Source organism: Sinocyclocheilus grahami, unplaced genomic scaffold, assembly GCF_001515645.1.
Source record: "Sinocyclocheilus grahami isolate Dianchi unplaced genomic scaffold, SAMN03320097.WGS_v1.1 scaffold1184.1, whole genome shotgun sequence".
In the NCBI taxonomy this organism is placed as follows: Eukaryota; Metazoa; Chordata; class Actinopteri; order Cypriniformes; family Cyprinidae; genus Sinocyclocheilus; species Sinocyclocheilus grahami.
Window position 1 is genome coordinate 20,258 of NW_015506363.1, and position 24,820 is coordinate 45,077.

Below are 24,820 nucleotides of genomic sequence, written 5' to 3' on the forward strand. Positions count from 1 at the left end.
AGAATTTTAGAGAAAATGAATGGCAAAGTCTGTCACAATGCATTATAGCACTGACCATTACTTGACATTTATACAGACATTATTCAAATTCCTTCTGAGTTAACATGAACATTTCTATTCATACTTCTTCAGAATGCCCAAGACTCTGTCTGTGTCAACTTTCACGTGATTTTACTGTAGAATTTTAGAGAAAATTAATGGCAAAGTCTGTCACAATGCATTATAGCACTCCTTGTGCTAGCACTCCTCAAACATATGAAATGAATTGCTGACAACATTAATTGTAAAATGTTTTACTCTGTGTAAATGTTTTACAGATAGTCGTGCTCATGGAGAGCAGTACACAAATGTTTGGAGCAGACTGAGTGACAGTCAGATTATCCCGCACATCTTTCCCTTCTTTTATTCAGGGTTGTGTGGATCAGGAGCATCATCATGGTCTTCCTCATCCCCTCTGTGTACTCAGACAATAGCCTCGATGCCCCTTTCTCATCCATGATCAGATTCAGTCTGACTGCAGCAGTGAGGGTCGTGATGGACGGCAGAGACAGGTGAAGGTGGACACAGTGGTCAGCTGCTTCATCACAATAAAGTTGCAGAACTGGCACAGCTGTGTTGAGATGCAGTAGATGTGGGCTCACCGTCTGTAAATACATGATTGTTAGAACAGTGTTTGAATAAAGCTTTGTTTCATGTGTCGATGACTTGTATTTATTTATTTTCATGGTTACTTTTATTTATTTTTACTAATTCATTCATGTTTCCTGTTTTCAGTAAATACAATATAATTAATTCATTACTTGACTGAAAATTTAGATGTATTCGCCTTGGCTGCGTTCTAGTGTGTAGTCATGCATATAGCTATGGCATATGACAAAAATTACATTTTGCTAATTATTGGTCAGCATTTATCATTATTGTTGTTCATAAGTGTTGGGGTGGGCTAGCAATGTATTCTGGGGTAATCTTAACTCCTAAGTAGTAATACTTACATTTTTCGAGTGTAAAATCTTCTCCAAAAGGCGAGATCGACGTCTCCTTTGTGCAGATATTACAAATATTGCAAACGCTGATTTGCACATAAAATAAAGTAACGACATATTCAAGAGATAAGGATTTTGGGTTTTAGTAATAAATAATAATATATTTAAGGATTAAACTGTGGGTCATATTAGTAGGGTTAAAAATATAACAATTTAAATCAACCCAAAATGTATTGGTTATACTACAATCACAATAAAAGGGCAGCTGTTTCTTCAACAAGACCACAAAATTAGGAAATTTCATAAACATCAAAATATTTACAGCGAGATCAATTAAACCTGTCGCTCGTATCTGTTGCGCTTGTTATAACGTCGTAGATCACATGATAGTCAAAATGGCGGATGATGCCAGGATCGCATTCATACTTAACGAGATTTGGCTGTAGAGTACCTACTCTTTTTGCGCTCGTTAAGTAAGTAACTCATTGAGTAGGCTGTTTCGGACGCAGCCAGACACTCTTGGGGTTGTGCAGGAACATACAGGAAACTCTCGGTATGAAAGGGTAAACGCTGGTCCACACTCCAATACAGTAGGTGGCGATAATGCACCTTAACATTGGTGCTACCCGCCATAAAACCGAAGAAGAACATACAGGAAACACCAGCCGGTTCAGGGTCAGCTGTGCATGTTAGATCCAGAATGGAGGTAATGGTTGACGTGTAGTAATGAGCGAATAACGTGTTCGAGGGACTCTAATCAGATGTCATAATTTTGAGACAGTGATTCATTCCAAAATATCACGACATCAAGACACTCTCACGGAACAGGGGGTTTGATCACAGTAAGATCTGTAAACATGTCCTTAAAACTGACCACTCAAGCGTACTGTAAGATGCTGCTACATGCTGCTAAATACCCTCACTGCGCCGTTAACGGGCTGCTGGTGGCTGAGAAACACAAAAAGAAGGACAGCCCAAGAGACTCAGTGTTGTGCGTGGATTGTGTACCTCTGTTCCATGGGGCTTTGGCGTTAGCCCCCATGCTGGAGGTGGCACTCACATTGGTAAGACGATTCATATCATTTTAGTTGTGGAGATGGATTCTGGGCTACCACGTTCACAATGTAGTAATAATATTGAGTTTTCCAGGGCTGGAAAAGTGATTAATGTAGATAATTATGTGTAGTCGTTTCTTTTCAATGAATATGTTAAACCGGATTACAGTTCGGTCTGAATAATTAATTAATACACAAAATACTCACAAATGGTTCACTTGAAATCACGTAAAAAGTCATTATTATTTTGCAATAGGCTACCCATAAATTTCAAAGCAGATTAATAGAAAATCATGTTGTTAATCTTTATAACGTATATATGATATATAAATAGGTTTAAAATGCATTATAGCCCCATTTAAGTGAGTGAAGTGACATGTGGCCATACTCGGAATTAGTGCTCTGCATTTAACCCATTCTAAGTGCACACACACACCCGGAGCAGTGGGCAGCCATTTAAGCTGCGGTTCGGTGCCTTGCTCAAGGGCACCTCAGTCGTGAGTCGCTGTACATTCACTCCCCCCACCTACAATCCCTGCCGGACCCGGGACGAGACTCGAACCTTTGGGTTACGAGTCCGACTCGCTAACCATTAGGCCACGACTTCCCCGAGATTAAAGCAGATTAAACATTTAACGGTATAAACAATCAAGCAGTTGAGATATTGTGTATTGTTGTACACCCAAAGCGCTTTACAATCATGTGGGGGGTCTCTCTTCAACCACCACCAGTGTGCAGCATCCACCTGGATGATGGGACGGCAGCCACCGGACAGCGGCGCCAGTGCGCTCACCACACACCAGCTACAGGTGGAGAGGAGAGAGAGTCATAGAGCCAATCAAGTGGATGGGGATTATTAGGAGGCCATGATTGACAAAGGCCAGGGGGGCAATTTGGCCAGGTTACACCCCTACCCTTTAAGAGAAGTGCCCTGGGATTTTTAATGACCACAGAGAGTCAGGTTTAACGTCTCATCCGAGAGACGGTGCTTTTTGACAGTATAGTGTCACTAGTGGCCACACTAGTGGTTTAACGGATCACAAATCTCACGGTTCGGATCACATCACGGGTTTTGACCCACGGATCGGATCATTTTTCGGATCAGCAAGAAAATAAAAATTTTTCAATTTAACTTGCTTTCCATTTATTGCTTAAAGCGAAGTACTTCTTTGATACCACAGCAAATACTACTAGATTAGCTAAGAAAGTTTAAACATGATTAAAGAGACAAGAGAACAGCCAGTAAAAATAAGAACAAATAGGCTACACAAATTACAAGCATAGATAAATACAACACAATATGTTACAAATAAAATAAGGTTGGTAGTATTCAAATACAGAAATGTAATAATTAGGGAAAATAACACTGTATAGTGTTCACTGTATAAATTAAATATAGATTTTTTTTATCACGGCTGTTTTGATGTTTGATGATCATTAATGACAGCAGCAGTATTTATTGGCCGCTGTCCCTTTAAGACCCGATGCACGGATCCGATATAATGATACACATCACATCCGATTTCTTTCTCCGCTGTTTTCTTTCACTTGAGACATAACTGACTGCGTTTACCTTAATGATTGTCGAGATGTGTATTTTGTCAATTTTATGTGTCTGTTCAGAGGATTCAGTTCGGTGTTCGCGCGCCATCTGGAACGCGTTTGCGTGCTTCATGTGTGTGCGGCTGTGCGCGTAGAGAACAGCGCGCGAGTAACGAATCGAGTTCCCTTTCGCCTTTCCTCTCTGAAATTGTTTAAAATTCGCTTGCTTGTGAAAATACGAACAAATTAGAAATGTATACTCTATTATGGTTCAATTTTGCTATTAATCCGCGGATCACATGCGTGCCGAACCGTGGGGCTTGGTCCGTACAGATCACGGAGCAACTACGATCCGTTTAACCACTAGTCAACTTCCAAAAGTAGCCTGTGTCAATTTCAGTGTACATGCTTGTTAGATGATTCAGTCTTTCTTGGAACATTGTTGACCAGTTTGTTCTTATGAAATAGAGATTTGAAAAGTAACATTTTCCAGGGGTGACTGGTAAAGTTACACTTTTTCTCATTCACTTTGGTTCAGATTGGGGTTCAATTTGTTCCATTATCCCAGTGTCTTGACCAAAGCCAATTGGTGATTTATCATGGTTCACTGTTTGTGTGATTTTAGCCTGCAACTTTCAGATCACTAGCTCAGACCAAATAGCTTGTCACAATCAAATGTTGTGTTGGGGAACTGAGGCCCCACCATGTTAACTGGCAAAACGATCACAATCCTACCTTGAAGTTTTACTGGGGCATAGCATTATGTCAGTCCATCAGCTAGTTCAGCATAAACCATTGATCTTTTTAGTAGGACAAGAGAACTATCCCTGTAATCAGTATACTGTGTGAATCTCAGATGAAAAAATGATTTGTGAACCCAATACTTTGGTGCACTTATAGATGTAATGTCTTTCTTTCCTCAGATTGATACATGGTGCAAAGAGAACAAGTATGTTATTGCTGGCTATTATCAAGCAAATGAGCGTATAAAGGAAGCCAGGTAAAATTTGGGCTTCATGTGCTTTGCATGATATGTATGTGGTGTATGTGGATTGTGGAATGTTGTGATCTTTCCAACTTTTCAGACCAAACCAGGTGGCTGAGAAGGTCGCTGCCAGAATCTCAGAAAACTTCAGTGAGGCTGCAATGATCATGGTAATTTACATATTACATTGTTTTTTTTTAAATTAGCAATATTACAGCCCTATCACACATATAGCTACACAGTAAAACTGCATTGTTTGTCACCATTAGTTGGACAACAGCAGATTCACAATGGAGTGTTTTGTGCCTGTTCTCTTCATCTATGATCATCATGATAACAAGTGGAAGTGCAGAGAGCCAAGCACGTAAGTAGAGTTCATTTTGTAATGTTACGATCATATTTCACCCAAAAATTTATTTGTATTATGTCATCAGTTACTTGCGTTGCGTTTACGCGGATCATTTCCATACACTTAAAGGGGTGCAATTTCAAGTTTTCCTTTCACTTTGGAGTAGGGATGTCAATTTTCGATAATTTCCATGATCGATCGTCGTTTAAATTAACGATCAATTAATCGATTAATCGTTAACCTTGATGCTGCAAAATGCGTCTATGCAGCCCGGCAAAACAGGATGTGCAAAAGTTACTCAAAAAAAAAAAAAACAACCCGCTTTCTCAACTGATTTAAAGGGCATTTAGTCTGAATAAAATGCTAGTAGCAGGATTGTAAAATGAATAGATGTGATTATGATCATTTGATAAAATGAAGAGAGCTCGTTTGAGATCATTTTACTTTGTTGAATGTTTCCTATCCCGACATGGAGACCGCTGAACGCGCCTCTTTAAATGGTTTCGTGGTGCTCGTTGTTGTATTTTAAAACACAATTGCAATGTTTTCAACTGACGTTATGGCATTAAAAATAATATTATCCCAAACATAACTGTGGCGCATGTGGATGTGCTGCGCAGTCAGTGAACCGCTTCCATCGGCACTGTTGCTAACATCAAACATTTTTATGTGAGTATTATGACCAGTACTTAATTTGATCCTGCTGGATCCTGTTCCGGAAAATGTCAGATTTAAAATTTTGGCATTGCGGTAGGCCTATTTGTTTTTAAAAATCCGGCATTTACAGTGCATTAGATCGTGACAGTGCATGCATAGGAGATGCGGGTTTGGCTAGATGTATTTGGAGGTTATTCCTCACATCTCATTCGGCACAAATCCAAATGTTTCCATATTCGTAATGTATTTGAATGTTAAACTATTATTTATAATGTAAACTAGGCTTGTACTTTACACGCATTCGCATATACAGGTGCATCTCAAATTAGAATGTCGTGGAAAAGTTCATTTATTTCAGTAATTCAACTCAAATTGTGAAACTCGTGTATTAAATAAATTTAACAAAGCGCAGAGCCCGATATGAAAGAATTATCTGGGGAAATGACTTAGTTACTACATTTGTATTGCTTTCCATGTTGAAGAACTTTGTGTTGTTTCTATTTTAATGTACTTTTAAAGTTTAAATCACATTAAAAGCTTAATTTGTAATTATGAGTGAATGATGACGCATTTATATACCGTCACTCACAGCCGCTCGCACCTGTTTTGCGCATGAGCTGCACGCAGCCCAAAATTAAACGACTTAATCGAACATCTATAGCTTTAATCGATTGCATCTCTTATCGACAATTAATCGATCATCGATTAATCGTTGACATCCCTACTTTGGAGTGTTACAAGCTGTCCGTGAATAGATAAGATCCCTACATTTGCAAAAACGAAAGTCTCAAACCCAAAGAGATATTCTTTATAAAAGTTAAGACTTGTCCACGCCCTCCTAAAACGCCTCATTTAAACACGCCCCCACATGTCTGTCACGATGTGGTAAGATTTGCATAACACCGCCCAAATGTTCACGCAAAGAAAGAAGGCGTAACTTTGATTCTCACTGTAGTATTGTTGCCACCACATCGTCATGGAGACGCTGTGTTTCGTTGTGAAAGCGAAACCACTTTATTTGGCCTTCCAAAAGAGGTCACGACTAGAAATCAGTGGTTAAGTTGTATTTACAACACTGTTCCAGAACAGTTCAACCCAAATATTCAGATGTGTGCAGCGCATTTTATGAAGGACTGTTTCCTGATCCTGGGAGAGTAGACTATAATGCCGGCTGTTCTGACTCAGTCTGTAAGTACGTTTTCATATTTAAAGGATTTGCCACTGCCGATTCAAACGCGAGTTTTGGGCAGTGTAGAGTAGCGCTTGTTGTTTGTCATTTCTCCGATCACAAATGCAGACATGGTTTTACGTTTACACGGCGAGATGCAACAACGCGTAAAATGACAGTGTATATGTCATTATAATCAGTAATTATGTCCCCACTGGATACAACAAATGCCTCGTTTGTAATGGGTTTTATTGGTTTCGTCTCGTCGCACCAGGACAAGGTATCACAGTATGGTAAGGGGCGTAACATTTCTGTCACACGCTTGAGGTATTCGGCCAATCACAACGCACTGGATAGCTGGCCAATCAGGGCACACCTCGCTTTTCAGATCGATGAGCTTTGTAAAAATCGAAGCGTTTCAGAAAGGCGGGGCATAGAGAAGCAACAATAATGTACAGTATGTGGAAAGTGTTTTTTTTTTACCTTAAACCGCATAAATGCATTGCATTACACCAAATAATGTTCTTTTTAGCAACGTTATATGACCCCTTTAAAGCATGCAGTTTTAAGAACAAAATTAGTACGCATTGTTTTGTTTGTCAAGCAGCTTTGAAATGAGTAAAAACGTCAAACAGGGATGCAAACTTGTCTCATTTTGGCTATTTGGGGGTAGGGGAGGGGGGTCTGCAATAAGTCATGGGCAGTGAAATGAGAACCACCGTCTCATTTTCTCACGCTGCCAGACTAAATCGCACACCAAATAACAAGACGGCTCAAAATTAATTGCAAAATCTGCTCAAATATAGGATTTTTCAACCAGTGTGGGACTTGTTTAGTCTAACACAGATATTCTTAATTGGACTGCTCTAAGGGGGCAAAATTCTGCACCAGTCAAATTTCTTCCAGCACATCACAAAGTGACTATAGAGCTCCGGACGTCACATGACCCATTCTGTTTACACTGACATTCTGCACTACCAACATCAAATGTATTGTTTAGCTGAGCACTGAAGCCTCATAAATTAAAACGCTTTTATTTGTTCATGTCTAATATTATTGGTTAAAGGGATACTCCACCCAAAAATGTATATAAATTCCTTTCTTTAGATGGAAAACACACACACACACACAAAAAAAGTAGTCCATGTACTATGAGTGGGTGACCCAGTCTTGACCTTTCATTACTGCCATACTGTATATGAACTCATAAAATAATTACGTAACAATGGAGGTCTAATGTCATTGTCACATAATGAGACTGTTAAAAGGCAGAAAAGCTTAAAAACAGAAGTTTAATGTTTTGTCTAACTTTCTTTAAATTGCAGTGACTGCTTTGAGGATTGGATAGAGGCACAGAAGATCACAGCAGCTCTTTTAGAAAGCAAATCATACGAGAGTCTCGTAGACTTTGACAACCATCTGGATGACTTACGAAATGACTGGACCAACCCTGAGATCAATAAATCTGTCTTACATCTATGCTGAAGCCATTCAGAGATCCTGTCCACCTAACCAAACCACCAGTGCTTAAATGGGAAGCATATCTGGCTATGGCTGGATAATCAGTACTGTTAGTGACATGCTCTCTCACTGAGAAGAAAGATTTAAGAACGGAAATGGAACATTGTAAGTGCTGCATCGTCATGTTTGAAAACACTGAGGTGACTCAAGGAATCCGATGTCAAATAGGTTTTATACCCATTTTCATGCGATAGTTTGTATAAGACTCAATTGTACAATTTTGAATGCTATCGGACTAGTTTTATTTAACTTAACTAATTGATAAATATGATGATTTCCCCCCCCCCCTTTTTTGGTAAGAATCTTTAGTTTCAATTACAGGTATGGTTATTTACTTTTCTTAACTACTTAAATTGCTCAAATGAAAATATCTTCAGTTTAGAAATTAATATTTTGATTTATAAAAAAAGAGGTTGCTTTTATGTTTGCAGCAGACCAATAATAATTTGCTAGTGGTGGAAGAATAAATATTTTTGGCTCAGATTTTTCGGTAAGTAAAGGACTAGACTTTAGGTATGAGGCCTTTATGATTGTAGAGTTTTATAAAAATTAATTAAAAAAAAAAAACATTCTTGCTTTTCCAAATGATTTTAAGCAAATTTTTCAGAGAGTTCAGCTGGCTGTAGTGCAGTAGCAAAATATAATTGAAACACTCCATCATATAGGGAAACAATATATTAAAGCAGTATATGGTGGCCCCAAAAGTATTTGGACAGCCATGCAATGCTTAAAAATCATAAATTGCATTGCATTTTCGTTTGTTTTGAAGAAAGATGGCATGCAAGCTTTTTTTTTAAGCAACATATTTTATGGTTTAAAATAACAGCTAAACATATCATTACACTTTGTGTATGAGGAAGTTTGCCTAAGTTTAACAGTTAAGTTTATGAACTACCTGCATGAACATAAGCAGAGCTGAGTATTAACTGATCACGTCATGTGGATTACGTAATCAGATTCCAAAAATTAAGTACTTGTAATTACATTGTTACATAACTCATAGTCGGATAGCTGTGAAATACTATGTCTTTATCATATTGAGTGACCTTCATTTATTGATTTTAGAAATCTGGACAAAAATTATTTAAAATCTGAAACCCCTTTCACTTAAAATAGTTACTTTGAGTAACCTTGACATTTTAAGTTAATATCTCAATAATTTAACACGTTTGCATGTTCACAGTTCTATGATGGTCATATGACACAAGTTAAATAAAATTTCATCTTTTTAGTGGTCAAGTATCTTATTTTGATTGTTTTTATTTTCTTTTTTCTTTTTTTTATTATTATTTTAACAGTTTTATGATTAACCTAATTATTAGCTTTTCATCAACTCGCGAACCCCCTGCAGTTCCTTCACAACACCCAGTTTGGAAAACCCTGATGTAATATGATGTTAAAAGTTGTTAATAACAAAGAATGGAATGTATTTTCTTTCTGTTTATATTTTTCAGTCAATATGGTAAGGAACAATTCTATTCAAATCTACTACGTGATAAACGAGTTAGGTCATAAAGTATCTAAAAGTCATGAAAAAGTAGTCCGATTATAGTACCTAAAATGTGTAAGCAGTGAATAATTCTCTCATTTTGTTTGATTAACATGATGACAGACAGCAGCAGGTTTATACAGTATGCTGTCAGGGAATGCACAGATACTGACTAGCATTCGATTACTTTTCTAACTGTTTATTTTCACTTAAAACATAACTGACTGTGTTTAGTGTAAACTCACCAAGACGGACATTTTGACATACAAAGCGCAAAGTAGCTTTCGTCTCGAATCGTGCACACGGAAAGCGCTCTTTTTTTAGTATCGAGCAAGGCCGACAGGAGATTGTATATAGCTCCTGACGTCACGTGACCCATTTCTGCCACCATATGAAATGAATAACGCCAGCATGAGTTTCAAGGCAACAGCTCACTGCGCACTTTAATTCAAAAGACATAGACCTGTACATAGCAAAACTTAATAATTTAAACCGATCCTAGGGGTGTAACTGTACACCTATTCGTATCGAAAATTTTAGGTACGGGTCTTTCGGTTCGGTATGCATATACCGAGCAAATACAGCATTGTTTTAACCACTGGACGAGCAGAACTTCATTAGAAACTTCCAGTTTTATATATTGTTACTTTTAATAATAAACAAAGTTTCATCTTTCAAATTATGTCCTTTTTTCAGGAAATTCAAACAATTAATGCCGTTTTGACGCTCTTTGATCCTAACAGTGATCCAAGGTCATATTGTGTTGATGCGTTCTGATTTGTTCTACTTGTAATATTAAAAATCAAGAAGAACAACAATTTTCTAAGTAAAATGTACACATTTAATTCATGTAATTAAGGAACTGCGTGAGAAGAGTAACTCTTATTAATATTTACTTGTAATAGTTATCTGTTTTATAGTCATTGGACATAAATCTAGAAATATTAAGTACATTTTTATCTAAAAGTTCATCGCGCTTGAATCCGCGCATGCGTGTTTGGACCCACGCTTTGAATCAGAGGGACGGTTGGGCTTGTCACGGAGGAGATGCATGGCTGGATTTTCTCGTGTTTAAGGTAAGTTTGCCTTTCTGTTTTAGATTTCTGATTTGTAATACTTTGGTCCGTGTGCATTTCGATAGTTTGATTCGTGTTTGCTTGACTCATTATACTGTACACTATCGTTCATATTAATCACATAACCTCATTAACGGTAACTTGCGTGCGTTTACAGTGAGTGGTATTTCAGCGAAAATGTTTTCAATAGTTCAGAGATTCACAAAGCTGTTTTTCACGTAAAAACTTGAGCACAATTGGAAATTACTGTAACTGCTAGCTAGCTAACATCGTTACTAAATAAAACAATTGCATAGTTTAGCATAATGCTAGTTTCTGCTCTTTCAAACACTCGTCTGACGTAATCGGGAGAGTTTAGAGCAGTGACGTTGTAGTAATCCTCATTAATCGGTCTTTGTCAGTCACGTGCGTTTATTTTGTGTGACGTCACCGAGGCGCCATTTAGAAGGTATCGGTGCATTGAGCAGTGCAGTAAAGACCGGTTAAATCGTCATACTGGAGAAACAGATGCAAACCAAGTAGATACGGTACCGAGATAATCTCAGCAATTTTTTTAGGAACCGTAATTTATGTAATTTGTCAATGATGATCATTAACAATTAACACTGATCCATACTAACGTTACCGGCCGCAAAAAGTTGTGCCACCGGCACAAGGAGACAATCAAAAACACATGAAAATGGCATTATACACACTTTATTATTAATGCAACACAGATGTGACAAGCATGATGAATCATCAACACACTGTTTTCTTAAGTGGACACAGTGCAAGTACTACAAAGAAAGCTGAATAAACTAATAATAATAATAATATGATGATTTGATGCTTCTGCCAAACATTACTGATGACCCTTTCTGCATGGATTCTTAGAAGTGCTAGACGATCTGTCAAATACTATATAGTGCTTCTAGGTAGAAGACATTTTGACACACTTTCACACTGAATGGTTTCTCTGTGGAAATCTCAAAACAGTCTATCATTGCTATTCTGTGGGGCATCATTGTGCCTGTCACAGTTGTCTAAAACGGTGTTTGTGCAGGCAGATCCATTCTGAGGTGCATAAGGTTAACATAAGTATTTAAAATGAAGTGAGAATTTTTCTTATTTCTGACATGAAAAGCAAGGCAATAAAAACCTTCATGGCAGGGACTCTCAACTCTAGTCCACTTCCTATAGAATTTAGCACCAACCTCTATCAAACTCACCTGCCTGTAACTTTCTAGTAATCGTGAAGATCTTGGTAAGCCTGTGCAGGTGTATTTTATTCGGGTCGGATCTCAACTCTGCAGTAAAGTGGACTTCAAGGGCCAGAGTTGAGAACCCATGTAATAAAGGTTCCCAAGTTTGGCATACCTGTATAATGCTTTACTTTAAGATCACTGAAAAACTATCAGACATCCAGAGTTTACGCCACAGCAGTCAGTTTTCTTCTGCGCACACACAAGTGAGTTACATTCAGTTAGTGACACTGAGTGGTGTGGTGTGAAGCCCACCATCTCCTCCAGCCTGGTGGCTCATAGTCTCAGCTGGCTGCAACTGCTCCCACTTACTGTTTAGTCACACCTAGCCCAACTATATGAAATGAAAATGTACAAAAATATAGTCAGTACTTTTTAAAATTGTACGAAATAAAAATGATAAACATTAGAAATGTATTTTACTGAAGTATTCAGTTTAAATTACACTTAAGTACAAACCCCCAAAAACAATATTTAACCATATTTTTTATATTTAAGTAATGTTAGTGAAATAAAATAAAATAACTCTTTACACCTATGCATAAAACGATTGCATCTGTTCACCTGCTCCCTGGTTGTCCGTTTAATAGCATTAACCCTAAATAACATGTGAATATAATGTTGGCTACTTCAGAAAATAAGCACATCGAAAAAATTCTTACTTACCGTTATGAAAATGTCGAGGGTAAACGAACATAACCGGAGATATGTTGGCAAATATGATGATTGTGCATATCACCGCTGCAACCCAGGCCATCTGACGCGGCGACGCCTCTTGTTGTTTAGCATTTTCTTTCAAGTGTGAGACCTAACATATCTTTCTTCGTGGTGAGTTTTTGACCTTTTCTATCATGTAATTCACTATTGCAAACTTTAACACAACAAGAACGTACCATTTTAAATCAAATGAAAAAGACAATGCTCCAACTACAGAACACCTGGCTTTGATACCTTACAAATGGCGGCGATACCCAAAATGCACTTCGATTATCGTGAGTGTGGCGTCACCTGAAAAAGACCGATTGTCGTGTTTTGTCGCTATGCTAAGCTAACATACTACCTAACCCTAAAGCACCTGTTGCCACCAGCGATTGTGTTTTATAGGACTAATTTTGAAAAGTGTGAATAGAAAGTGTTAGTAAAAGTGTTTTTACGCTTCTTTATGATGGTATTCAACTTATAGTTAATTCCAGTCCAGTCTTGTCAGTTATATCTCTTCTTTTGCTCAAACAATCTGTAATCTGTTGGTTAAAAAGCAAAGTCTTATGAACACATGTTTCTATTAACAGGAAGGCTTTGGATTCACTGCAGAATAAGCTGGAGTGTAAATTGATGAGAATACAGAAGGAGTGATTGGTCTAATTCTCATATTCAGGCAAGTATAAATCTATGCATAGATTTGCATGATATAACATTTTTACCTATTCTTCACTGCATAATATAAAATTGTGGTTAAATGTTTTAGATCATTGTTTTAATATCACAAATTGTGTCTGTTTATTTACAGGGTGACCTAACTCTGAAGACGAGCCGATACAGTGGACACTTGAGGTGAGGGGAGGAAGACAGACTGATGGTTTTCATGTTAGATGCAGTTTTGGTTATATCAATACTACCTAGCTCTGTCAGGTTAAAACCTCATCTTGGTCTAAGTATTTTGTTTCTATATTTGATACATTCTGGTGTCAAAACTGTATGGTGCAGCAAATGCAGTTCATGTTGGTAATGGAGATTGGGATTGTATTACAGAACAGCAGACACTTGAAGTAGCATTCAGTCATAATTTATTTCTTTCTATTTTCAATAGACCAAATATCACCAGTGGAGGTATACATGTTTTGTTGATTAATGCCACTTTTTTATGAGACTTTACTGCGCCTTTAAACACTTGTGTCCAGACTTTAGTAGGTCATGTGAATGTGACTGATTCACTTTTATTAATGTTGGGAAAATAAAGAGTTTAATTGTATTTTACTTGTGTGATTTGTGATAAAGGTATAGACCAGAGGTTCTCAACTCTGGCGCTGTATGCCCCTACAGAGCAACCTGTAACTTTCTAGTAATCTTGAAGACCTTGATGAGCTTGTTCAGGTGTGTCTGATTAGGGTTAGAGCTAAACTCTGCAGGAAAGTGGGCCTTGCGGGCCAGAGTTGAGAACCCATGGAGACAAAATGAATACAGTTTATGTGGTTATATTAATCAAAAAAAAAATTGCAATGTTTACATCGGGATTAATATATATTCATAAAACTAAGTAAATGGGACATCTTGATCAAAACATAATAAAATCTACTTATTTACTTCAATAAATAGTAGGATTTACTTAATATTTTTTATAAATGCAAGGTTCCTGTCTATAAAATAATAAATAAACTTTACTTAATTACTTTAAATAAATACTTTTAAATTAAATATAATTACGTAATATTTACTTAATTAGGGTGCGATTACAGGGCTCGACGCTTACTTTTCTTTTTAGGAGCACTTGTGCTCCTAACTTAAAAAATTTAGGAGCACGTTCAAAATTTTAGGAGCACCTTCTAATCAATAATCCAAAACATGGAGACAAAGTGCAGTAAAATTTACTTAATGTGTTCGTGCAATTTGTTACCAAAATTTTTTAAAGTAAATCTTAATAGTTATTTTTTTCAGTGCGCAGCAAGCAATTTTGCGTTTAAAAGACGTCTACTAGCCGTCTAAACACAGCCCAGGCATCTAGGCTAAAACAAGGCTAAATTTGGGCTGTCAGTGAAAATTGAATAGATGAATAATGAACACATCATAGTCTTGGCTGGTCCCTGAAGCGTATGATCACACCGGAGTGATTAGAACTTTCAGTGCGTCACGTCATCAACTGCTGAATTTAACTCTGCTGGTGCAGAGCCAGATCGGATGCGTTAAACGCTTGTCATATTATCACAAATATTCATTGTTTTCAACCATATAATGCTTATTTTAGGTTTCATTCATTTAAATACACAAGTTACTAGCAAAACAATACATTTACAGTTTGTAAAATACATGCTGATGTCTATGGAAACGGCAATAATGATCCTTACAAATATAATCTGACGACATGTTTTTATTGATATCATAGATTGTGTAGGTAACTATACGTTTTAAAAAAATTTTTTATAAAGAAGTGGGAACTACAAATATAGTATTAATGGGGTTTTCAGTAAAATGCTGTTCAGGGTGCATATAATAAAGAAATAATGACAAGTTTATTTTGGGTTTAAATTCTTCAGAACATAAAGATCCTAACGGAAACTGTCATGGATTGCATTGCATACGGGATTATTCAGAGACTGGTTACCTATAAAACTTTTTAAAAAGATTAAAAATGTTTTACAATTAATGTCAGCATTCTGTTTGTTTACAGCTTCATTTCACATGTTTACAATTACATGCTAATTTTTGTTAAAGCTTTACTTTTGTGGTGTAGTGGGCTCAACTACTGCCCTGGTAAGCAGAAAGGTGCTGGTTGATCTCTGCAGCCATCACCACCAGTGTGCCTTTATGCAAGCCACTTTACTCCAGGTTGCTCCAGGGTCATTGTCCCTGTAATAAATGCACTGCAAGTCATTTTGGATATAAGCATCTGCCAAATGCATAAACGTAATTGCTTTTTGTAAAGCCTTTTTTTATTGTCTCTGGTTAAATGCTTAAAGCCGTTTATTTCTTTATTTCTTCAAGATACTATAATACAAAATGCATACATTTACTACCATTTCTATTTGGTGGGATAAAAAAAAAAACAGCGGGATCAAACAATATGGAGGCAAGTAAATACTGACTGAATTTATGTTTGTGTGCACTAATCCCCTTCAGTCGCTCTTTTACTGTGTGTAGTTAATACAAAACTTAAGGTAGTTTGCATTAACAGTGTCATGGAGGGCCATTATCCTGCAGAGTTTCTGATTCCCTCTCCTCCATCTCTCCGATTATGTCCTCCAGGTTTTTTGGCCTTTTCCTTGTAGCCCTTGCTGGCTCTGGACTCACTGAGGATGAAGAACTCACAGCAACATCTGGGCCAGACGAGGCAATAAGGGCAGGTGGAGTGATGGAGGGTCTGCCCCCAATTGCCTCATCCATGGCACTGTACCATTTCTAACAGCACAATGCCATTAGATTTCTGTATTGGAAGTAACAAAATTATCTTTATTTATATTTTTGTTTGAGGTTTTTCCTTTTTTATTTTATTTTATTTATTTTTTTACAAATGCTGCTGTCACTCTACCTTGCAGGTCCTGCTCCACCACAAAAGCTCTGCAGCAAATGAACAGGAATCAAGAATCAGAAAAGTGCTGTAATAACTATGGTTATTGGTTACTATAGTTAAACCATGGTAAACACAACATGTTTTGCTACACTAGTTTAACCATGGTATTTGTAGTAAAACTGGTTATAGGCTACAATTGGTAATAAAAACGCCCCAAAAAAACATGGTTAGCCTCCTATACTTACTATAGTAATACCATTACTATATGTAATAATAATACATGTATTATTATTTTTTAATCATAAATTAATATTTCTATATTTTTAAAATAAATGTTTTAATAGATTATGACATCACAAAATATCAGGGAGTGAGATTTATTTGACTGTGATGCGAAGGAGGGTTACTGTAAGCCCCATCAGAACTGGGTTGCAGTGCAGGGGGACGGGGACTAATGACAGATCATTGCAGTGTATCAGTCATATACATCGTCAGATCAGGTTTTTTAACTTATTTGCAGAGTGAGTAGTGTAGCCTTTCTGTGCTATCGGCTCAGCGCTACCTCCGGTAGTCCGTCTGTTTATTAATCATATACATCTTCAGATCAGGTTTTTTAACTTATTAGAGGTACAGAACGCCACACAGATACTTTTCGGCACTGCACCAAGCAAAAATCAATCGAAATCATCACAAAAAGTAAAGATCAAGCGCCTAACAAGGTCTCCGCACGTTAATTCGAACGGTTTGTTTTCTCCCACGGCATAAACGGTTATGACGTTTTTGTGGGCGTTCCCAGCAATGCCGAACAAGCGTACTTCTCTACACCAATAAGCTGTAAACGCGTCAATCTGTTTTTGCATAAACCAATAACAGTTAAGGGAGGCGGAGCCATCGCCTCCTGACGTCAGAGACACACTTCTGAGAGATACGCGGGAAAACTGCCACACAGTAGAATGGATCCAGCGGAGGTAGAGTTTCTCGCAGAGAAAGAGATGGTAAAAATCATCCCGAATTTCAGTCTCGACAAAATCTATTTGATTGGGGTGAGTAAATATGACAGCTAGAGTATGTTTTTAATCAGTAATGTGATTATTGTGATTAATGTGTGTCATGCGTTTTGTTTGTTTGCTTGCAAACATAACAAACTAACTAGGTATTTAATCCACCGATATAAAGTTGGTTCGACGTTTGACGTTGGATATTAGACAGATATTTAGCCGCGAAAAACTTCAATGCATTCGTAGTGGATGAGTATAATTGTATACAAAATGGCTTATCTGAAAAGCATTAGAATGTAGAACTGAACACACATCGCAGTTTATTTGTGTATATCTGTCTATATGTTGAAACGCATAAAGTCTCTAACACCGGCGTGCTAGCGCTTAGGCCAGCTAGGGACCGTCTACAAAGTACACGTAAAGGATAAAACGATTAATGTGAAAGATATGTTTCACATATGTTAATTGGTTTGAATTTGATGCAATAGCGTGTCAAATTTTTCTTATGAATGTAAAAGATACATAGAAATGTGGTTGTATGAACCAGCAACAAGACACACCCTTTGAGGTTGAAATGTCAGACTGTATTTTAAATTAATTTATTCACATTTCTGAATTTTAAACTCAGTCAAAGCAACTGCAATGTGTTCCTCTAGGAGGCGGTGTACTGCACATCTTAATAAGCTTTTTCTCAATTTTTACATTTCAGTATGTTTTTTCGTCTTATAGTTATGTGAATAATATCAACAATGAAATATTCTTTTAGGGACAAGTATCAAGACACACACTTAGAAACTGAGTACATTTATAGGAAATTAATTGATGTATTTGTTCACATTTTAATATCATGTGTTGTCTTATAGTTCTCTGAATAAAACCGACATCTACATGTTTGTTTAGGAACCACTAATAAGACACACCCTTTGAAGTTAAGATAGAAGAGCGTATTTACTTTACATTGATTGATGTATTCGTTGACATTTCAATATCATGTGCTGTTATAATTTTGTGAATAAAACCAACTTTTAAATGTTTGTCTGTGAACCAGACACACCCTTTTTAAATTGAGATGGAATACTGTATGTTTTAAAAATGAATGTGTTAACAGATTCAACTTTAATTCAATAGCGTGCATCCTGATTTACATATGATCGTAAAAGATGGCCTTAAATATTGTTCTTTGAACAAGTAACAAGACACACCCCTTGAAGTTTAGATATCAAACTGTGTGCATTCTAAATGAATTTTTCAACTTCTGAATGTCAAACTTGGTCAAAACCAGTGCAATATCTTCCTCTAGGGGGCGGTAAACTGCACAATCTTTGTAATGCTTTGCAAGCTTTTTCTCAATCGTTCCATTTCAATAACCTTTGTTGTGCTATAGTTCTGTGAATAAAACCAACATCTAAATGTTCTTGTATGAACCAGTAATAAGACTCATAATATATATGATATTTATATTTTATACATTTCACAAGTGAAGCATTTAGATGAAATAATTGTACTTTTTGCGCTTGGTTTTGGACTTTGCAGGCGGTCCCTATCCTGCACTATTACATTATAAGGTCTATCAGTTACAATACCTTAAGGCAGATTAAAACAAATAAAACACATTGCCTGTTCTCTTCTACATTTGAAAACAATAATAACACATTATGTTTATTGTCCTTGTGATATATCGTTAAAGATCTATTGAAGATTTCCAAGGCTCAATCTCTGACAAACGTCAAACCAACTTTATATCGGTTTTTAATCCTTCTACATGTATGATTAAAATATGATTATTTTGTCAAATCAGATTTTTTTTATCTGGCCCTGGGTTGCTAATGTTTAGCTCATATTAAATGTTAAACATGATAATCTCTGGCGCAGTTGACGCATTGAATTCCAGCAAGCAAAAACACATCTTATGAGGAAACGGAGCAAGTAGTATGTTTCCCCAAAACATCAGTCAATACTTATAAATAGATTAATCCAAATATTTATTGAAACACAAACTTTGTCCACAGCCCGACCCAGGCTTTTTTGTTCCATGTCTTAATTAGAATATTGCAAAATGTTTAATACACCAAGTCACATCCATTGATCACTGCATCAGATACATGACTTGATGTGTATAAACAAACTTTTAGGGAGATCTGGGGCCGTTTAACCCGGGTCTGCCAGTGGAAGTCCCTGTGTGGTTGGCCCTCAATCTTAAACAAAGACAGAAATGCAGGATAGTTCCTCCAGAGTGGATGGACACCGGTGAGTTAAATCACATATCTGTGTTGGGATACCATCTTTCCTGAAATCATCTCTAAACACAGATGATCTTTTTGTTTCCAGACAAACTAGAGGAGATCCGTGAACAGGAGAGAAAACTAGACACTTTCACTCCCATTCCGAGTCCTTATTACATGGAGCTAGCCAAATTATTACTCAACCAGTAAGTACCAGATCACCTTCAGCATGTTCAGATAAAAGACCTCATGCAATCAGAATCAGAGTTTTGTGGCTTTTTAATTGTGTTTTTGTTTGCTTGATGGCATTACATACGATACAGCATTTTGAATCGAATATATATTCTTTGAAAGCATGGTGAAACATTCCAACAATACACAAAGCTAACTGGCTCGTTATAACAGACGTTCATATTTTTTTGTCAATCTCCTGAAACTAACTATATGATTCATGCACACTTATGCATCTGATTTGAAATATTGAAATAGTGTTTTTTTTTTTTTGTGCGCAGTTCTGCAGATAACATCCCCAAAGCCGATGAGATTCGAACCCTGGTGAAGGACATCTGGGACACGCGTGTGGCCAAACTAAGACTTTCTGCAGATAGTTTCATCAGCCAGCAGGAGGCTCACGCGCAGGTAAAATACAACTGCTAATTAATGCGACCTGTTGACATGAGTAGATCAGAACTAGAGCCCGACCGATATGGGTTTTTCGGGGCCAATACCGATATTAGGGAGTAAAAAAAGGCAGATATCGATATATCGGCCGATATTCTTTGTGTATATTATAGTACAGTACCAGTCAAAAGTTTAGATACTTTCCCATTCGAGGGTCCAAACATTTGACTGGTACTATATATAGAATACAGTATATACATAAACAGAATATATATATACATAAACACATTTTTTGCAATGATCATTCAAATGTGGTGATCAAACACTTATGACGTGACAAAGATACTTAATGGAGGCAGGGCATTTAACAATACACTTTATTATCCAAAATGAGTCTGACATCAGTGCACTGAACAGTAAAGTTGAAGTTTATTCAACTTTAATTCAATTCAATTCCATTCAACTTTATTCCATTGAAGTTTATTTCTTTGTCTTCACACACAGACGAAACTTAGAGAAGTGTGACATAATATACCTAAATAAATAAAAACTAAATAAATGGTCTCTAGACATACACTCGATTCGCGTTCGAGAGGGTGTCTCGAGCTGAAGGGATCACCCGAATTTGGGGCGGATTCACCGCGCTGTTACGGAGATATGGCCGGTCAAAGTTTCAATGGTTTTCCATAGACTTAAGCTTTAAAGCGTTTCATCCATGTCGCCAGTAGCAAACAATGGAGTGCGCTCTGCTGGACAAACTAAGTAATTACACCATTACAAGCATTTTATCTGCATTATATGTTCTGTAAAAAAAAATTCATATCGGTGGCATATTCGTCGATACCAATATATCGGCGACAGGCTCATATCGGCCGATAATATCGGCAAAACGATATATCGGTCGGGCTCTAATCAGAACCACATAAAATCTGATGGGTGTCTGATGGACTCACGCTCTGAACGCAACAGGGTTTCCATGGCTATGAAAAATCTGAAAATATCAGAATTTAAAATTTATTTCTAGGCCATTTCAAAGTTATTCTTCATATTCAAAAACATTTTGGTGATGAGAAATTGCTATTTATAAATGCAGCTTCTTTGATGGAGGGAAAAAGTATTTTTCCTATAATCATAAAAAGTCATGGAAAAATAATGTCAAATGTCTTTGAAAGAAAAAAGTATGCTGAATTGCACTAATTAAAAAATGCATTGCTAGTTATTGCATTTTCAGGGTATGAAATTTAACAGTGAACCATATATTTAAGCTGTGAATAATTCAATTAAAAATATACCACACCCAAAAAATATTCACACACAAGAAATATAAGGAACTGAATATTGCCTGTTGAATATTATAGTTCATATTTTTAAACGGGCTGAAGTCTGAAGTGAAGTCTGGAAGGTGAATATGGATTGTTGAATTTTTTTATAATTAAATTGTGTAATGTTTTAAATGATTCACATCCTAAATATACAACGTTGAATTTCAGCCCCTTACAATACAATGCATTAAAATGCGATGCAGTGCATTTTCTTTCTTTTTCCAAAGACATTTGTCATTATTTTACCTCTATAAATCTATTGAAATGTTGGATTTGGTGAAAAGGTGAAGGGAAAGGTGTTTTCACTTTTTCTGTGCCTTGGAATTAAACAGTCTTTTTTCATTGTCACACTAAAAGACCTTTAAACTTAAGAACTGAAATATATATATATATATATATATATATATATATATATATATATATATATATATATATATATTTTTTTTTTTTCTCTATAAATATTTATAGATTTATCAGTTTTTTTTTTTTACCATAATGACCACCATAGGTTTAGTAGATCTAAAGTTCTAAAGCCCAATTTATACTTCTGCGTCGAACCTACACCGTAGCCTACACATAGATGCACACCCATACGCCGTAGCCTGACGTGCATCTCTCCAAAATTCTAACAGCGCGTCAATTCTACGCGGACTGCAAGCGCTGTGATTGGTCTGCTAGAACCCCTCCCTCCGTATGTACTTGAGTTTTGTGTGTTTGTGCACTTTAATATATTTTACTGTTACACATTCTTATATAAAATAAAACAAAACAAAGAACAAGTGTCTTATTATACTACATGGCATTATACATCAGTAGTTGTCCGCGATAAACAATGTTGATCTGCCGTGGTACAAGTCCTTGTGGAGATTGAAAGAATGCCATCTTCTCCTGTTCCGTTGTTGTCTCCTTTTTGTAGTTTTAAATAATGATTTGATGTTTATTTGCCGCCGTCAAGGCTATAATGCTTCTCCGACGAGCCGCTTCTTCGGCTTTTGCCGTGGTACTGCGGGTTACACCAGCAACATGCCCGTGGACACTGCAGACTAGCGGTTTGCTTGTGTACTGGATAACAACGCAGAAGTATAAATGAAAACTGACGCATAGCCTACGGCGTAAGTCCGACGCAGAAGTGCAAATCAGCCTTAATTCTGTATGGTATAACAAGAATATTTACTCTGTGTACATGTGAACATGATTAAATATTCCCAAATTCTGCCTGTTAATGTTGAGTCCATCATCTTTTAACATTTTGTGTTGTTTTCTCTCAAATGCTGGAATTAAATAGAGCACATTTCTGTGACTGTGTAATACACATGAATATTTAAAGGCGGACATTGTTCAGTTTATAAGTGGTTGTTGCTGAACAACTGGCTGTTATGCTCTAACACTGCATTGCTGCAAACTGTCTACATTTGACACAGCAGTGTGGCGTTAACCACGCAAAAGCCATGCTAGAGAAGGAGTTTCATGTCTCAGGGTTAACTGGTGCTAACCCCTTTCTAAATTAGCGTGAAACGTTATTTTACCCAGGGTTTAAAGCGGGCCTAAAAAAACCTAAATGCAGGGTGTAAATCCCTCAAATTTATTCATTCTCTTTAACTGGTTTGATTTAGTCACATTAAGATGTCAGTTGTTTGATAAACTCTCATTCTCTTTATCTCTTTAGCTGGATAATCTCACGCTAATGGAGATCAACACCACACGCTCATTTCTGCTGGACTCTCTGAACTACATGTATAAACTGCGCTCAAACCTGCAGCCGGGCAGAAGTCAGGACTACTGAGATGTTCTGAAATAATGGAGAAATTCTCTACCACATTTTTCAGCCTTGTTGCAATATGTAGTAAAACATAAACAGGCTGAAGTTTGCTTTTATGTTCTGAAACCGATTTTTGAAAATGTATTACTGATGACTGCATGGAATCATATCTGAACTCGTGACCACTGCTGTGTCTTGGCATGTAAATAGTAACCGATGCTACACTGTAGCTGACCAGTCTAGTGAAAGGAAAAAAAAAAACTTTGACCATTTTTATTTGTTTTGTCTAAATAAATGTATTAACGTAAATGTGTACACCTGTTTTCACACGTTTCAATTTGCTCAGTGTTTTCTGCAAAACTCTACACACATATGCCCTTTTAACCATGTTCTCATTAAGAAAACACAAGCGCACAATATAATTGCCTCAAACGCTTGCTTTTATATGACCTCAAATATCACACATTTATCCATGTGTTAACATTAAGTAGCAAAACGGATGACACCAATCAGAATCTCATGATAATATAAACAGGAGCACGGGTGATTGTGTGCTTTGGAAAATGAATCCTAGTGGTGGGAAACAGGAAGTATACATGAAGGGGACTGGGTTAAAGGTCTTTATTTTCTGATGAAATACAAAGCACTATAGGTGACTTCTTGTGCATTGAATGGCCATGAGAGTGGTTGGCCTACATGATCATCTACAGGGTTTTTATACTACTTGCACATACAGTATAATTACAGCACAGTACAAGTACTTTAGATGAGAAAACCTTCACCATTCTAAGTACAGTAAATACTGTAGCAGGTTGTACACCCTCAAACTTGTAACTTGAACTGATTTGTAGCCAAGTACTTCTTGCAGGTACTGTATTTTTACAGAACTGAGAGACGATTGTCTAGGGGAGGCAGAGAAAGTCTTTTGTCAGAAGACTTAAGAAACTGCTACAGTATTGCAGAAAAAAAGAGCATTACCAACACTGCAATGCAATTTGGAAGAGGATACTGAGTTTATTTTAATGGTACAGTAATTGACAGTATAATGTAGTGTGTGTTCATGTTCAGTTCTTTGGCATTTGAACTTTTCTACTGCTTTTCATCTACTGCAAGATCTCTTTACAGTAATGTAATGCAATGAAAGTAAACTTTTCTTAAAGCTTATTGCTGAATTTCACTGTATCTGCACCACTTTGTTGAATACTGTAATATACACTGATTTGCAAAATGATTCCTGATTCCCACAAGGAGGTTTTTGTAAGTGTTTTGAATGGATCTCACTAGTGTTCTTTAGGCAGTGAAGTGTTATAAGTCTGTATTTGTCAGGTTTGTGTCATCTGAGGCCAAAGTTCGATTCTGACAAAATGTTTTTGACTAAAATATTTGATTTTGACCTGGAAGTCAAACTGACCATGGGTAGGCCCTGTACTACTTTTACTGTGGTCCAAACTCTCTTGCACACAGTTGAGTGGCATTGTTCAGATCACAAGACGATGTCGACTAATTTTTGCTTTCACCATTTTATTCAGGTAACACCTCGTCTACATCTTGCGCACTGTGCTTCAACCTGCAAAGGTATGCACAAAAACAAAAAAGGGATTAAATAATGT

The 24,820-nt window shown here is 36.8% G+C and overlaps 2 protein-coding genes across 2 annotated transcripts; both read left to right on the plus strand.

Moving 5' to 3' along the window:
* The first annotated feature begins 1,601 nt into the window (after positions 1 to 1,601).
* Positions 1,602 to 9,436, plus strand: emc8 (ER membrane protein complex subunit 8). Its single transcript, XM_016253466.1, has 5 exons — positions 1,602 to 2,047; positions 4,504 to 4,580; positions 4,666 to 4,735; positions 4,835 to 4,929; positions 8,065 to 9,436. Exons 1-5 carry the CDS (start codon positions 1,841 to 1,843, stop codon positions 8,222 to 8,224), a joined length of 609 nt encoding a protein of 202 aa, XP_016108952.1. The 5' UTR covers positions 1,602 to 1,840; the 3' UTR covers positions 8,225 to 9,436.
* Positions 9,437 to 17,168: 7,732 nt separating this feature from the next.
* Positions 17,169 to 23,459, plus strand: gins2 (GINS complex subunit 2). The gene is made up of 5 exons (XM_016253463.1): positions 17,169 to 17,331; positions 19,419 to 19,533; positions 19,615 to 19,714; positions 20,021 to 20,147; positions 23,118 to 23,459. The coding sequence occupies exons 1-5, from the start codon at positions 17,242 to 17,244 to the stop codon at positions 23,232 to 23,234; spliced, it is 549 nt and encodes a 182-aa protein (XP_016108949.1). The 5' UTR covers positions 17,169 to 17,241; the 3' UTR covers positions 23,235 to 23,459.
* The last annotated feature ends 1,361 nt before the right edge of the window (positions 23,460 to 24,820 follow it).